General features: G+C 44.5%; 1 protein-coding gene across 2 annotated transcripts in view; it reads right to left on the bottom strand.

Annotated features, from left to right (window-relative positions):
* The window catches only part of PARD3B (par-3 family cell polarity regulator beta), a 2,030,765-nt gene that overhangs the window by 1,083,697 nt on the left and 929,842 nt on the right, over window positions 1-17,226 (bottom strand). For both annotated transcript variants that reach the window (XM_069225990.1, XM_069225989.1), the window contains one exon: window positions 8,875-8,969. In XM_069225990.1, the coding sequence (XP_069082091.1) occupies window positions 8,875-8,969 (95 nt within the window). The remainder of the gene's footprint in view (window positions 1-8,874; window positions 8,970-17,226) is intronic.

The raw sequence follows: 17,226 nt of genomic DNA on the forward strand, positions 1-17,226 counted from the left end.
AGCTCATTTATTGGCTCTGGATTCCTTGGGTTCTTGATAAACCTACAAGCCCTATATGTCCCCACAACCAGAAGGGTTCAGCAGACGTAAGAATATATTGCTTTAAAAAATCTGCCATAGATGGAAAAAGTTACAGGAAAACAACGTAGACAGAAATGGCTTTTTTTTGTTTAACTCAAATTCAATATATTTGTATTTCAACTGTTACTTTCTGCAGGAAAACTTTGAAGGATCTACATAAATGACCTTCAGATAGTGGTCTACTTTTCTGAAATGTTTAGCTGTCCGGGATCCACCATTGGTTTCACACCCAGTTCTGTCACTAACTGGAAGGAGGCTGAAAGCACAAAAAAAGTAAAAATGGAGTATGTCCCAGTAAAATGCCAAAACTGTTGAAATTTTTTTTTTCTGATTCAAGTCTGCCTGTTCCTGAAAGCTGGGAGGATGGTGAGTTTAGCACCTCAAACCTTTTGTCGATACCATTTGCAGGGAAAAACACAGATGCTTTCTTCTGCAGCACTTTTTTTCAGATTTTTCTAAAAGAACCCAAATTTTAGCTGTATTTTGGCTAATTTCTTGGTGCCCTCCAGGGGAACCCACAAACTCTGGGAACCTTTAGAATCCCCAGAATGTTGGAAAAAACAGGGCGCAAATTTGGCGTGGGATGCTTATGTGGACAAAAACAAAAAGTTATGAGGGTTTTAGCGCAAACTACTCCAAAAAGCCCAAAATAGGCTTGGCACAGGAGGGGGAAAAGGCCTGGTAGCAAAGGGTTAAAGAATTTGTTTACAACACACTTCAGAAATCACATAATATGTGCTTTATTTGTGTTCCTGATTCTGATATATTCAGAAATACTTACACAGTTCATTTAAATGCTGGTGTGTGCGAGTAAAAAACTTTTTACTAACCAAAGTATCCAGCATGAGTGTCACATAAATCCTCTCACTTTCAAGGCAGAGGAAAAAATAGTAAACAAGCACCCTCAGAAGACAGTGCCTGACATTTGACTTCAGTCTTTGAACACATAGGAAACGTGATGAGATAAGAACAAGATTTACAGACCCGTTTACAGAAAGGGAGCTCTTAGAAAGATACTGTAAACAAGGTTTTCGGCTTGGCAAAAAGGTAAAAACTCAAGCTGGACAGCCTGTAGCAGATAAAGTCAGCAAATGGAATGCAAGAAAATGTGAGTTGTAAACCACGTAGCCGATGGCAAGCAACGGGCAAAATGCATTCCTAGGTCAGATTTCTGAATGTCTCCAAGATTACTTTTGCAGACCAAACAGCTGCACTGTCTGGTAGGCTGCAACCTAAAAAAACAGTCCCATCAGTAACGCATGCAGTGTTATGAGAGGCTGGCAGAGTACTGAAGCTGCAGAATGCACTCTCAAGGGTTGAGTGAACCAGCGTGCAGTTCCCATTGCTGCAGCAGTCACCTGGGCGGCCCTGTACCAGCATGCAGCAGTCCTGTCTTTCTAATCTGGATCCTTTCCCAGACTAATGCATTCCGGTGGCTGCCAACTCAAATTAGTGCCTTCGAGCTGTCGCACCAAAACAAAAAGTGTAATTACGACCTCTCGCCAGCCCTTCAGAGGTGCACTCAGGACTGAAGCTCGAATGAAAATGCATAAATTATTTAATTCAGTAGGAGTGCCTTAAGTGGCACTTGCTTTTTAGATGTCCAGGGAAGGTGATCTGTAATGACCATTGGCTTTCAGAAAATGGCTGCTTGTATTGCAAGTACAGTGATCTTTCACTTCCAACATCCTCTATACCCCGTGTGCCTACATCCATGTCACAGGTTTACAAGATTCAATTTTTTTTTGTTTCGTATCTGCTTTACCGGTTGGCATATTTTATTATTTGGAAATGCTGTGTGTTATTCGAGCTTATTTCCGGGGCTTCTTTTCTTTTCTATTGCATTTTTTGTTACTTTCCTTTCGAGGGTCACCAGAGTACTCCTTTTCACGAGGGAAGTCCTGATATTTCATTAAAAATGTAAAACATTCTAGAACTGCTACTGAGGACTCCAATGACAGCAGCTAAACAGAAGGAACAGACACTAATATATTGTAAAAGGAAAGCCAAGGACTTGAGTACTGAGTTCCTCGTAAAGAGGGCCCATTTGACAACCATCTTTGTCCGATTCTGGTGCCAATTTATCCGCCAAAAGACCATTCCCACTCTGCTCCATTAAGATCAGCAACTTTTGAATTACTGGATTTCTAGTTAACCATGATTTCAAGATGTTTTATTCCCAGTGACAGTAGTTTACACTCTAGAATACATAATTTGGCATTCAAAAGGCAGAACTGGAAATGCCAGAACGGAAAGAGAAAACAAGAAATGAAAGAGAAAACAAGAAATGAACGAGGAACTCAAATTTGAAATCGTTAATCTTAAAATCAATTGGGGTGTTCAAGAGTACAACGCTCAGAACACATGGCAATATATTCACATGCCCTTTCTAGTACTTACATGAGGGTATGTAAGTGTTCGGGGTGTATGATGTATATGTTATGTGCTTTCATTTCTCAATTAATGTATAACATAGTCTGGTGAACTAATAGCATGCAACTATCTATAGAGCTCTTTTAGCACACAATGGAACTTTACTAATGTTTGATCAAAGGTAACTGCAGGCAGTAGCTATGGATTCAGCAAGATGTTCTACCTTGAGCTAAGGGGATAGGTTCTATACCCAAGGTCACAGAATACAAGATATTCACTAGCAACAATTATCAACCCCTTTGCAGGGACCGGTACTTCGCTATGGCAAAGCTGGCCAAGAGCTATTGTTTTATTTTTCATCTGCTGGCTCAGCAGCAGTACAGGGAGGGGTGGACATGGGAGGTGGGAGGGGGAGGAGGGGAGCAACACTCAAACAAACAAAAAGTGTGGCTTGTCGCACTTTTTTTTATTTTTTTTTACGTTATGCTCCCCCCACCTAGTGGGCCAGGTCCTATGGAGAAAGGGGAGATAGATATATTTGGGGGAAGGAGAAGCATGTGATCTGCCTCCCATGCCGATTTTGGCCACAGGCATCCCTGGGGCTCAGACAGATATGTAAAGGAGGAGGGAGGCAGCATGAGCGCCTCCCCTCCGGGAGCCATTAATGGCCCTGGGGACCTCATCTCTCCCAGGCTGCCTCAGGCTATGTCCCAGGGTGCCCACCCCCAGGACACAGCAGTTTCTCTGTCTGCACTGGCATGGGCAGGGAAACCCGTGTTTGCTGTAGCTTGGCGGGAGATATTTCAAAACTCAAGTGTGCTCCCAGCGGGCAGGAGCATGGAAAATGCTCATGCACCTGGGAGAGGACTTTTGATCTGTTTCCCTGCCACAGTGAAGCAGATGGAAAGATTGCTTCCGTCTGCAGGGAACAACATTTTTAGCTTCTCCTTGCGGGCAGGAGCAATGTCGGCTCCTGCTGTAGGTGAGGAGCAGGCTGGACCCGCACAAGCCGTGGGACTCCCCCATGACCCCAAATATAGTGTGGTGGGTGGGCTTTGGTGGGCACCGGGGCACCAACCCTTTGTTGGTCGGGACCTGGGGGATGGGGTTCCTCCATCCAAAATCAGCCTGGGGAGAGGGACTGCGTGGCCCATTCCCCCTTTGGAATGGGTTTCCCGGTTCCTAAATTGATCCGGGAAGGGGGCTATGCGCCCCTCCCCTCTAATTATAGTAGTGGGACTGCATGGCCCATCCCCCCTTCAGAATATAGCTGGGCCTAGGGAGATGGGTTCCCAGGGGACTAAATTGGTCCGAGAGGGGGGTTGTCTGCTCACCCTCCCCCACAAAATGTGACAGGCCCGGGGAGTAGGCCCATGTTCCCCCTCCCCATTAAATATGGTGCTAGGCCACGGGATGGGGATCCCGGGGCCAAAGGGGGCCCATGGAGGTGAGTCCCCTACTCCCTCCTTCTAAAAAATGCACCAACCCCAGGGGATGGTGTCCCTGGGTACAGAAGCCACCCGGGGAAGGGGGCCAGCGGGTTGGCCACAGGGATAGTACGTGGCATTGGGTTAGTTGCATGATGGGAGCTGTTGAAGCTCCCAATAAATCAGATAGAGCTATGTCCCGGGGTGGGACTCCGGGACATATTAGGATCCAGCCCTGCAGGGTGACAGTTCCCAGGGCCATGTATTGCTCCACAAGGGGGCCTGCATGCCCCCCCTCTCCGATGTTCTATTTGCCCGGGGAGGTGGTGGCTCCCAGGGGCCGGGAGTCTGCAATGGACCCCCTTCATTCTTTAAATTCAGCCCTGGGCAGGTGTTGGTCCCTGGGCCTGCAAGGGGGTTGCATGGCCCCCTCAATGTAAATCAATGTTTGCCCTGGGGAGGTGGCAGTCCCTGGGGCTGCGGATGGTGGGGGAGCGGCTTCCCCACATTCATTCTGTCTTTTGCCCCAGGGAGGCACCGGTCCTAGGGGCTGTGGTAGGCCATGCGGTCCCCCACCCATATAATAAAATATTTGCCTCAGGGAGGTGGTGTTTACCGAGCCCATGGGGGGTCCACAGGATCCCCCCCTTATATAATATACAGATTTTTCCCTAGGGAGGCGGCATAGTACTGAAATAAAGCACTGGGGAAGTGGGACCCCCTGGGGTATGAATAAACCTAGGAGGGGAGCCCCCTGCACCCCCCTCCTTTATTTTTAACATGCTCCCGGGACCAGGCCCACCCAGGGGCTTTCTTAAAACAAGCATGGGATAACACGCTTTTTTTTTTTTTTTTTACAGAATATTTGCAACCCTGTCGCAAATTTGCAGCATAATTTTTTTTTTAAAGTACTTCCCCCCCCCCCCCCCCCAAGTTGGGGGTTACTCTGGCACAAGAACCAGAGCTAAAGGGTCAGGGTGTCCCTACCCTGGCCCCTTTTCTTAGTTTTTACCTTTTTTTCTGGGACTCCACTGAAGCCAAGTCCCAAAATGGCTGCCAACACTTCCTTGCTGAAGTGTTCCGCCACCAATTAGATCTCAGTACGAGATCAGGAGGGTTCACGGAGCCTTTGCGTCCCTATATAAACAAAATTGTTTTTTCTTTCAAAAGGGCTCTTTCTGGACCAAGAGCTAGCTTTCTGCCAAATTTGGTGTAATTCCGTCTAGCGGTTCAGCCTCTATTCCTGTTCAAAATCCCTATGCAAATTAACATGGAGTATACACGTTTTAGGACCACCCCCCCCTTTTTCTTAGGCCTTGTTAGATGGATCACCCTGAAACTTGCCAGAGAGCAGCTGAACCGAGCATCATATTTATTGGAAATTTTCGTAAAGATTCATAAACCGGAGACAAAGATGGGGGGGAGAGGAGAGGTGTGTGAGAGTGTGTATATATGGGTAACTTTAGCAACACAAAAGGATGATGGACGGAGTGCTGAACAATACACTCATCCCCAGTCACATATCTGGGTTTAATCCATCGTTCTTTTGCTCACCATGCCACCCCAGTTTGGGCCCAGCCATATGCAAATCAGTCTTGACCCTGTTCAGCATGGGAACAGTTCAGCCCAAACTGCCAAGCCAGGTCCTCCCAGGACCAGAAACAAGCATCCTGGGACCAGTTTCAGGTTATCACCCTTCATCAGCCAGGCTAGTGTGAATCCAGTGGCACAGCAAGCACGGGACCTATGTCTGGGCATAGCCTTCCCACTTAGGGCAACTTTAGCAACACAAAAGAATGATGGATGGAGTGCTGAACAGTGCAAACACTCACCCCCAGTCACAGATCTGGGTTTAATCCGTTGTTCTTTTGATCACCATGCCACCCCAGTTTGGACCCAGCCATATGCAACTCAGTCTTGACCCTGTTCCGCATGGGAAAATTCCAGCCCAAACTGCCAAGCCAGGGCCTCCCTTGCCCGGAAACAAGCATCTTGGGACCAGTTTCAGGGTATCACTCTTCATCAGCCAGGCTAGCTTGAATCCAGTGGCACAGCGAGCACGGGACCCACGTCTGGGCATACCCTTCCCACTTAGGACAACTTTACCAACACAAAAGGATGATGGACAGAGTGTTGAACAATGCAAACACTCACCCCCAGTCACAGATCTGGGTTTAATCCATCGTTCTTTTGCTCACCATGCCACCCCAGTTTTGACCCAGCCATATGCAAATCAGTCTCAACCCTGTTTCACATGGGAACAGTCCAGCCTGAACTGTAAAGCCAGGTCCTCCCTGGACCGGAAACAAGCATCCTGGGACCGGTTTCAGAGTTTCACCCTTCATCAGCCAGGCTAGCTTGAATCCAGTGGCACAGTGAGCACAGGACCCACGTCTGGGCATACCCTTCACACTTAAGGCAACTTTAGCAACACAAAAGGATGATGGACGGAGTGCTGAACAATGCAAACACTCACCCCCAGTCACAGATCTGGGTTGAATCCATGGTTCTTTTGCTCACCATGCCACCCCAGTTTGGACCCAGCCATATGCAAATCAGTCTTGACCCTGTTCCTCATGGGAACAGTCCAGCCCGAACTGCCAAGCCAGGTCCTCCCTGGACCGGAAACAAGCATCCTAGGACCGGTTTCAGGGTATCACCCTTCATCAGCCACGCTAGCTTGAATACAGTGACACAGTGAGCAAAGGACCCATGTCTGGGCATACCCTTCCCACTTAGGGCAACTTTAGCAACACAAAAGGATGATGGTCGGAGTACTGCACAATGGAAACTCGAGCTAAGGGGTCAGGGTGTCCCTACTCTGGCCCCTTTTCTTATTTTTTACCTTTTTTCTGAGACTCCACTGAAGCCAAGTCAAAAGTTGGCTGCCAACACTTCCTTGTTGAAGTGTTTGGCTGCCAATTAGATCTCAGTACGAGATCAAGAGGGTTCACGGAACCTTCGCGTCCCCATATAAACAAATTTGTTTTTTCTTTCAAAAGAGCTCTTTCTGGACCAAGAGCTAGCTTACTGCCAAATTTGGTGTAACTCCGTCCAGTGGTTCAGCCTCTATTCCTGTTCAAAATCTCTATGCAAATTAACATGCAGTAAACGCATTTTAGGACCCCCCCCCTTTTCCTCAGGCCTCGCTTGATTGATCACCCTGAAACTTGCCAGACAGCAGCTGAAACGAGAATCATATTTTTGGGAAATTTTCGTAAAGATTCATAAACCGGAGCCAAAGATAGGGGAAGGGTGTGTGTATATATGGGTAAGACTTCTTGTTAAATGTTTCAGTGGTTTCAAAGCTCATATTTCACAGAAAAGAGGTCTAACTTTGAAAGGTTTTCCATAATTAACTGTGCTGAATTACTTTACAGGATATTTAGCTTCTCTAAACAGATAAAAACCTTAAACCGCATTTTGTCTTTCTTTCAGTTGTAGTAAAAAAAAATTGATCTAAATGATAGTGCTCCTCTTGAAACATTTAATCAGAGCTCTCCTTTGCAGGCCCAACTATCTACTAATGAAGCCCCCCCAGTGTGTGATATTAAACATTGTAAGCACAGAGTAAACGGTACACTGTTCCATATTGCTCTTTATTTTCTTTCTTTACACGTCATTTTAAACTTATCCTATAGTGCCAATGTACTACAAAAGAAAAGCATATTTTAAATTGCATGTTGTTAACTTCCTTTCAATGCACTTTTCATTTAAAATATGATTTATTGTAATACACATTGCAGACATATCTGCAGCCTCAGACAAACAAAAAATGTTAAATGTATGGCATCCAAATGTTATATATCTTTCTAAAGACTACTACAAGCAATTAATAAATCATGCCATATAAAAAAAATTCATAATGAGTAACGTGTAACATTGGGCCTATATTGTCATCTCGGGGTTAAGGTGAAAATATCACCCTATTTGGCCTTAGGCCTCAGGGTTTTTAAGTGCCACCAGAACCCCTCTATGGCAATAGAAGTCTATATTACATTATATTAACAGTGTGTGTTTGTCTTTTTCTCACATGAGTCTGTATTACAAATATGGTGCTCTGCCCTAATATGCACCAAGTCACACCCTCAACTGGAAGTGCGTGGCGCAGGCCGCGACGCTGCGCCCTATTACACTGAATGCGCTGCTCTTAATAAAGGTACAAATTCGCACCTGCACTGGTGGTAGAGCATTAGTGAAAGGCTACTTGAAGCCATTGATCCACCTTTCACTGTAGGTGGCGACAGGCCTGCATTAGGTGGCGCAGGGCGGAGATCCCCCTGCAGGCAGGTGCACTGAGTGACTGCAGCCAAGAACAGGAGAATATGCCATGCTGGGGTCCATAGGACCCCTTTCCCTCACTTTCAAGGGGCACCCGCAGGGGGCACATTGATTTTTTGCCAACTCTATGCCACGCTCATTCTGCCCATCTCCTGAAGCTCTTTTTGCTGCTACTCCCACGTTTGTATTACAGACATGTGCAGTGGCAAGTGTTTCTGCATGACCCCACAGTTAGAAAGCTCTTCGAAGTCTGAAAAGTCATCCAAGATCGGCATTAATATGAATTTTTTCACAGATTAACTTTATGTTTGTAGCTCATAGGTGATACTTCTTCACGGCGTGGAGCAGAAATAACACTTGTAACATGCTACCACTGCAAACCATGGGGCCTTACAATAGATGGTGATTAATTGTAGACCGCGAAGGTGCAAATCAAGGAAAAGCCGTCAGCAAACGTGTTTGAATAATCAATGCAAATACTAGAGGTGCTTGTGAAAGTGTGTCTGAGTGCTGTTGGGATTATATCACAGTTTTATTTACTTTAATTGCCACGTGAATTTTCTGCACATTTTCCGGGGAGCCTTGCATCCGGTTTCGCTCAGTGGAACTGCGGACCACTGCCAAAGTCTCATTACACTAATGAAGCACTGAAGGGTGAAGGCGCAATCTGCCAGGGACATTCACTTGCGTGTGAAGGCGGTCCTGGTCCTACCTGTTGGTGTGTGTGATCTTCTGGGGTGGCAGGTACTCCGACTGCCAGATGCAATCCATCTCCCCATCTTCTGCAGACCCTTGGAGCGAAGAACCCTGTGCCGGGGATGCAAAAGGGCACATATTAAAGACTTGTTCTTCTTTAGATTTGCAGATGAACAATACATTGATGCACCTCATAATTGAATCTAAAATCGTTACATCGGCCACTTTGCTTTAATAGATTAAATGTCTAGCTTGTCTACAGCCCCAGCAGGTAAGATCAGCCTCCTTCCAAGCGCTCTGACTTTAGCAAATTACAGAAATAATGACGTGCTTCACTCAAGATACACTGAGGACAAAAGAGGAAGTAGGTGTGACAATCCGGGTCGCCTGATCCTATCAAATAAGTCCTCATCCCTTCCCCTTGTAAGGTGCTCTTTACTTGAATTATTCACAACACACTTCCTCCCTCCATATATAAATGTTATGAATAATGTAATTGTTAAACCCCTTTTCCTGCCTGCAAAACAGAATTCCAACCATTCCTCCATTTTTTTATTTTTTCTACATATCCAGAAGTCACTGACTTTTCCTTAAATCTGGAAAGAACATTTTTTAGTATCCGCTACCATTCAGGGCAACAGATCCATTCAAAAGCCACAGCTCAGCTTCCTGCTGCGGCTCTTCACCTTTTGTAGTTCTCTTGGCACCCTACAATTACTACCTAACCACGCGAGGCGCTAGAACCTCGTCCTCTTTAGGCCTGCCTTCAACTGAAACCGGAATAATATGGGACTGGTTACACACATCTATCAACTGGACATTAACCGCTCTTTCCAATAATCAAGCTGTATCTCTCAGCAATGTGAAGTAAATGAAAGACAAAAACACAGCTCTATACAAAACTCCTCAATTTATAGGTAAATACCTTAAAAAGGTGTGAAACAGTGCACGTTGCTGCTCAGCACTACATCTGTTTTGATTTTTTTTTTTGTAATCTTATTGCCTAACACAAGCACAGAAACACCTGAAAACCGACCCCTTCAGATTGCCTTAAACTGAAGCAGAGATGGAATATGGGCTCTGTGGACAAACACAGGGCACGGTTATCCACCTCACCCAACTGGATGTTAAGTTGCTAACTTCCTTTAACGACAAAGAAGCTAGATCTGTCAGTGTTCTAAAGTACGCAGATTACGCTTTCGCTTATATGGTGAAAATCAGTCCATTACTTTATGAGATATTAAAGGGAAAACTAATTTGTATATCTGAGCTTGCGATGACTTTACGATGATCGCGACGTATTCGCGAATGCACATGAGAACAGAGATACTGTGATTGCCTTGTGTTGAGCTGACTAGAAAGTTGCGGCTGCCACTTTAGAGAACGAGTTACGTCCTTGGGGCTGAAACTTGAGATGGAAAGTGGCATAAGGGTTTAGGGTCGAGTTACCCTGACCCCAGGGCTGTTATGTAGGACACTATGGAGGTCTAATTATAATTTTTTAATATTTTTTTTGTCGAGTGTTGCAATAATCACAAATGAATTGCAACGCTCAGTGTGGCCCCCTGTGTAACGTTGCAACACCTTCAAGAATGTCGGTGACAAAAAAAAAAAAAACACGTCATCCACTCAGACAGCGATGCACTAACTCACAGCCCAATGAGGCTCTTATGGACCCACTCACAAAGCCACTCAGCCTCCAGTGCACCCACTTACAGACCCACTCAAGACTCTCATGCCCACTCACAGACCCACTCAGAACTTCATGCACCCACTCACAGACCCACTCAGACAGTGATGCACCCAGTATATATACACATATATACAAAAACACACACAGACTGACCTACGAAATACTTACTTTTTCGTGGTTAAGGCATATGCGTGGTTTAGATGTGCGTGGTAATGCTTGCGTTAACAACTGCGTGGTTTTGACGTCTTTGTTAAGGCCGTTTCTCCTAACACTGTATGATGCTTAAAGTTAAATGCACTTCATTGTGGCATATACCTAAAAAGAGCAAACATCCAAGAAGCCCATACTGCCCTGTGAGATGCAGTTTATTCAAAGTCTGATATTGGGGGCAGCCAGACACAGATCTTGAACTAGTATGTAGACATAAACATGGAGCATTCTCCACCCTCCATTCGAACTCAAAGTTGAGAGTGACTTGTATTCGTGTGTTTTTGTAATGTGGTGCAGTGAGTGCATACATTGCTGCAGAACATGATTAATGTTGTCAAGAAAAGTTAAGAGCACATGAGTGCACTTCTTGGGAAGAAACACCAATTAGATAATTACTGCTAAGATGGAAACAGGCACACACAAAAATGAGGATTTATTGAACGTGCTTCAGGTTCTTCCAGTAAGAACGTGTTGAAGCTGAAAATCCAAACAGACAGAATGAGAACAAGCATTTGCAATGCAATGGGTCTCGAGCTATTAGCATTGTAAATTCCTAACATAGACTAGATTTTTATCGCCACATAAATTGAAAATAAAAAGTAAAACTGTTGACATAAGCAAGCCAATTCAAAGCGCCGTGGCTGCCATGAGCGTGAGTGCGAAGAAGAGACACAAAAGGAAAAAGAGGTTTGCTTTCAGTCAAACGTATCAGCAAACGTGCAATGATCCAAGTAACAGGGTTGATGCCCAAGGAAACTGCCTCAAGGAGGGACAAATGTAAAGCATTTACCAATGATAACAAAGTATTTTTGAAAGGCAAGCCCATGAACGAATGATAGTGAAGGGCGTGCAGTGGGCGTGGTTAAAAGCTCACAGATAGATTACAACAAGCCAGAGCGCTTGCGCACTCGCCCTAAAAACGCCACTTCATGCACATCTTGGTTTCTGATACCTTGTTAAATTTTGCTATGTGTAATTGCCTCTCTTGGCTGATGCGATTCTATATCAAGAATCAAACAGCACAAATCGAATACCAAAAACCCATGACAGTATTTCAGACATCTCAGACTTAATCAGATTAACTGATCTAATTTAGAGAGGAAAAAAAAACAATGATAGGTCCGTTGTGAAACGTTGTTTTTTTACTTTACCACTATAAAAAGGGAATAGGTCTACAGAAAGCTCATCGCCAAGCAGGCTTCCTACTATTTAAAAGGGAACACTGAGCATCCTTACGAACGGGAGTGACAATATTTGGAGAACCCAAAGTAGACCTGGTCTCCTGGTTATAAAGCAAAATGCCTGATATGGGGGAAGTATTCCTAAGACTCCCCGTGGCAGGGACTAAAATATCTCTAGTGTTCTTGGCCTTGGGGATGCAAGCTGAAATTCATGCTAAGGTGGAATTCTGGAACCTAGCTGAAAGGGTAGTTTGTGATCTGACACTGAATTACACCCACGGTTTTGCCTATTCACAACAACCATGCTCTTAACAGGACGCTTTAGACAGAATACATCTAGCAGAGAACAGACATGCCCTAATTGTATATCGCTCACTACAGAACACATCTCTAAACGTACATCACGTGCACATCCACCAACTGTGCACTTCACTCAGAACACCGCCCACATAGCCAAAGCAGCAGAAACAGTCCATCTGGTTGTTCCTTTCATCGACAGGATCTCATGAGCACTCTCCACAAGGGCACCTCATGCACCATCACCGGAGAGAGCACAAAGACAGACCGGTTACCTGTGCTCAACCAGCACAAGTAGGTCATTAATGAGCTCCTACAGCATCCAAAACACTTTCTAGCATTTGTTTTACTGTCGAGCAATGGGCATTTATAGCACACTACAATACCTATAGGATTCAACACATCCCTCTAGTCTCACCTTCGAACAATCAGAACATTTTCCCACCACTCATTATGTTGCCACATTCACCTCACAATTAAGCATGTCCATTCCTGGTGATAAAATATCTTCACAAGTTGAATTAGACTCCACTCCCCGATAAAACTGTTTAGAAAGTCACACCAGAACTGCCAAAAGCACTGCAATGCCATGCCCTGCACCAATTCCAATAATAAAACAAAAGGAAGCCAGTATTAGGAGCCACAAATGACATAATAAAATGGATCCAGCATTTATTGGAAAATAGACCTCAGCAGGTCCAGCTGTGTCCATTTCTCTCTGAGGTTAGCAGAACCAACTGTGTAGTTCCTGCTCTAGTCAATATATATTTGCACACACGTTCTGATCTCTTTTGGGAATGCAAGCAGGCAGTCTAATTCTGTCCTGGCGACAGGCGATTCACTTCAGGTGCTCATCTGACCTACTGGAAAGTAGAGATTTCATAAAATGCATAAGAGTCATAATGAGTCTGTGCAACAATAATTGCATTCCTTCTGTCCACAAGGAATTTAACTGACTTCCAAGGTCAGACCACACCTTTTAAGCTGCCATTTATATGCCTTATGTAGTTGGACTTGGAAACAAACATTATTTGCATTTGAATATAGAGCTGCATTAGATACTTCTTGTACTGAATAAGGTAGACACCTGCTTTGCAAAATAGTCAAGCACCTTCACAGCAGATTTCAGCAGTGTGTGTGATGGTAGCAGGCATGCATTACCCTCCACTAATCTGTTATATCCCTGACTTGATGAGAAGCTCATATTTACCCCTTTTGAACTTGAGATGGACTTGAGGGGCTTTTTCCAATTTTGGACTATTGCCATACTATTTGAGGCATGTCTGTCACCTTTCCTATATCTTTCCAACCCTTAAAGATCTAGAATATCCGCGTTTAAAGTCAGAACCTGTCCTTAATCCTAAATTCTAGTTCCCCAGTTTATAGTGGGAACCAGCAAGTTTATAGGTTGCACATGTCCAAGGGATGACCATGCCACCCCACTAGCAGTCTATCATGAGATAGGGGCCATACATTTGTGTTTCCCCCGCGACACATATTAGGTAATAGCACAATTCCAGCATCAGTTCCTGTTAGAACAATTAGCTTTGCTGCAACAGAGTCATTGCACCCTGTTCTGTGTCTAGTGCCCCTACCACCACAGCCCCTGTTACCCCGTTAACTATCCATTGTCCTTTCCAATTCAGCCCTTTGACAAGATGATAGCTTAGTTCATCTACATATACATGGACGTCATTTAGTAGTCGCCGGGGTAGCAGCTGCGACCCCTGGCTTGCCCTTTGCTACCATTGGCACTGCCTTTGCAAGCCCTGGCCTCATAGGTGGCAATTTAAGTGCCAGGAACACAGTGGGAGATGGTCCTTATGGACGACTGTTGGGGCTCCACTCTCTTTGTATTCTGTAAATTTTCTATAACACTAATAGTGAATTATAATATATTATTCACAATTTGTATAATATAATTGGAGTACAATTAGGAATATGCCCTTAAATGGCAGCTGAGGTAAGTAAAAAATGCTTTTAAATGTATGTTGTGTACATGCTTGCGGGTGAGAGTGAGTTTATGTGTGAGAGAGTGTATGTAAGTGTGAATTTGTGTATATGTGTAAGCATGAGTGTGTGAGAGAAGGTGGAGGTCAAAGGGCGTGTAAAGTCACTTCCGCTACCCCGGGCATTTTGATGATGTGACGTCCATGTGGATATACATATTCTAGTTCACTTTTAAGTAGGGTTTTATTGGGGTATTGGAAATAATTAGGGTTTGAAACAATATTGGCAGATTTTCCATAGCACAGGCTTAAACTGTCCAAGTTGTTTCCTGTTTCACCCACAGCCACTGAGAGACAAACGGCAGACATAGCACAGCACAAGTGATGCATTGTATCATTGCGATATTTTGCTTAACAGAATGCAGGCAGTGACCAAGGCCACAGTAAGACTAAGAACTAAAGGATTTCTCAGACAGCCAAGAACTCTACACAATACAATATTGTCCATAGATGCAATGAGCTCCAACAATCGTAATTATTTTATATGCATTATATTTCAATTAAGTGTTTTATAACACCTCATAGCACACTGCCGCCATTTCCAAGTACTGCAAAAAACAGGTACTAATATAATATTACGCAGCCAATGGTACTCAATTTACTGATGTGTAGAAGGGTGGAAGTCAAGCCTTGTCAATATTTGAACTTGTGACCAGCAGATGACTGTAGATTTCACCAGCAACTTTTCACCTCATGAGCCATCTTGTGGGCTATTATAATACTGGCACCAAAAGGAGATAGGACATTATACTTTATTTTGTTGTTTGCCACTTTAACTGCTCCCCCCCCGCCTGCCTCATATCCACACAAGCAAGTCTTTGATTTGAAGGATACAGCTCTGTCTAAATATAAAGTTTGTTGAGTGTTAATGCTATCATACTGTAGCCGAGTTCCATGCCTACTACCAAGTCCAATATTTAGCCTTGGCCACTACTCTAGGAGAGTACAGTGACAAACGAGGTAATGTGGATTTCCACTTGTGGGCAATAGTACCTCGGGCCTTGAGGCACCAGTGGTAAATGACCCTAGTCAACAGCATTATGGGTACTACCCATGAACTGCCAATCAGCCAGAACAAAGATAAAAGGCATCAAATGGTACAGGTTTATTTTCAGCCTAAGTATCGAAAAATCCCTGTTATGGTCCTGGCCACAAATCCTAAGGAGAATTAGCAGATGGATGGTGTAGGATGGTGTAGGTGTCTCTATACTGTAGAGTTGTGAACTGAATTCTAGCACTTTTATTTTTTATTTTTTTTAAGAGTTCAGCGTGTTCTCCCAAAAATACACCAAATGCTAGACCTCACAGTTTGGTGCCCTGACAGCAAGAATATCATGATAGCCTTAGCTGTGTCAGACTTGCTAGGTTGGCTCCTCCGGGATTTATCCAAGCAGTGTTCTTACAACAAAAAGCAAGTCAAGTTTTCTTTCCCTTGACAAGATAATAGGGAAGAGTGGTCTTGCTCAGACTTATCTTGTCTGAGCCATCATAGGTTTTAGAGCGCAATCGTCCGCATACTCCTTGTGAAATGGTATTGATCGGCACAGCGTCCTCCAATTTGCAACTCTTTTGAACTTATCCCAAAATGTACTCTGTCAGAATTGGGTTGTCATCTTAAGGTGACTGTGGACAATGTAGAGCTGAATGCACAGTATATTTAAATGCTACACTCTTTTACTCTCTGCTCTCAAATCAATAACTTACTGAAAAGCTTCAAAGCTGTGGGTTATCAATAATACCATGTGATTATAGCTACAAAGAAACCAGTTGACCAGCCTACTAATCCAGACAGGCCTGACGTCATCACTGACACCAACATAGGCCTAGAAAATCAATTCTAAATTTCCTATCTGTTGTATTCAGAAGCAGACGACCCTGTCAAGTAAACATTTTACTTCACAGATGGGGTAATGGTCATATTCACTAATTAATATAACCGCTACTGAGTGCTTGATCCTCGAAATGAAGCCCGCAGTCTAAAGGGAATGATGGAGGTAGTTTAACTGAAAGATAGCTATCTATCTTTGACTCTGCACGAATTCCTGGGAGCAAACAAATATTTCCATAATTTGGCAATATATACAGAATCATAAACTTGACACTCCATTCTCACCAATACTCACAGTGACCTTAGCCAAGGCATACAGATCAACAGGGTCATCACAGCCTCCATCCAAGTATGTGGTCCTCTGGGAAACACTCTCCAATTCTGAGCCTCCCTTATTGAATCGAGATGATCATCATTTATGTGTTGTCAGCATTGGCCTGCGCAACGGTTTTCTTTGCCCCAGTGGTTTAACAAAACTGGGGGGAGCCCCCTGCAAATTACAGGGAGGGATCCCCCTACGTACTCACTCAGGAGCTCTCAGGCCAGGGTACTGTGCTGAAGGGGCCCCTGGAGCTTGGGGGGGGGGCTGCACTGCGAGGGCTGCAGGGGCCTTTGTTATGTCACTCCTTTGCACAGATATCTGATTTGTAGAGTACTACAAATTAAAAACACTGCATCAAGTCTTCTGCATCAGCAACCACAGGACCACGCCAGCTCACCTTCTGTGCACTACACTGGCTTCCAGTTGCTAGAAGGGTCTCCCCTTCAAGGCCCTGTGAAAAGCCTCTCATGCCTTACTTCAAATAGGTGCCCACCAACGTCTAGAAAAAAATCTGTACACTTCTCAACAACCTAAGTTTCTACTCAAAATACACTTGAAAATTGAAGAAAAAAAAAAAGAGTACAACAAAACTCAATTGTGGGTTGAGAGGGGTGGTGAGAGGGGGTGATGAAGGTGGGGTGGTGAGCTGAGGGAGTGTCGAGAGGGGTGGCAATTGGGTTGGGGGGAAGTGGGATCGACTTTCTTACCAGACTACAGCATTTTGGTCCATGCTCGGGTAAAAATCTTCACAAAACCAACATTTTTGCAACACTCTCCCTCTCTCTCCCTGCCCCTCCACTCCTCCTCACCACTCTCAATTAACCAGAA

This window comes from Pleurodeles waltl, chromosome 3_1, assembly GCF_031143425.1.
Source record: "Pleurodeles waltl isolate 20211129_DDA chromosome 3_1, aPleWal1.hap1.20221129, whole genome shotgun sequence".
Taxonomy (NCBI): domain Eukaryota; kingdom Metazoa; phylum Chordata; class Amphibia; order Caudata; family Salamandridae; genus Pleurodeles; species Pleurodeles waltl.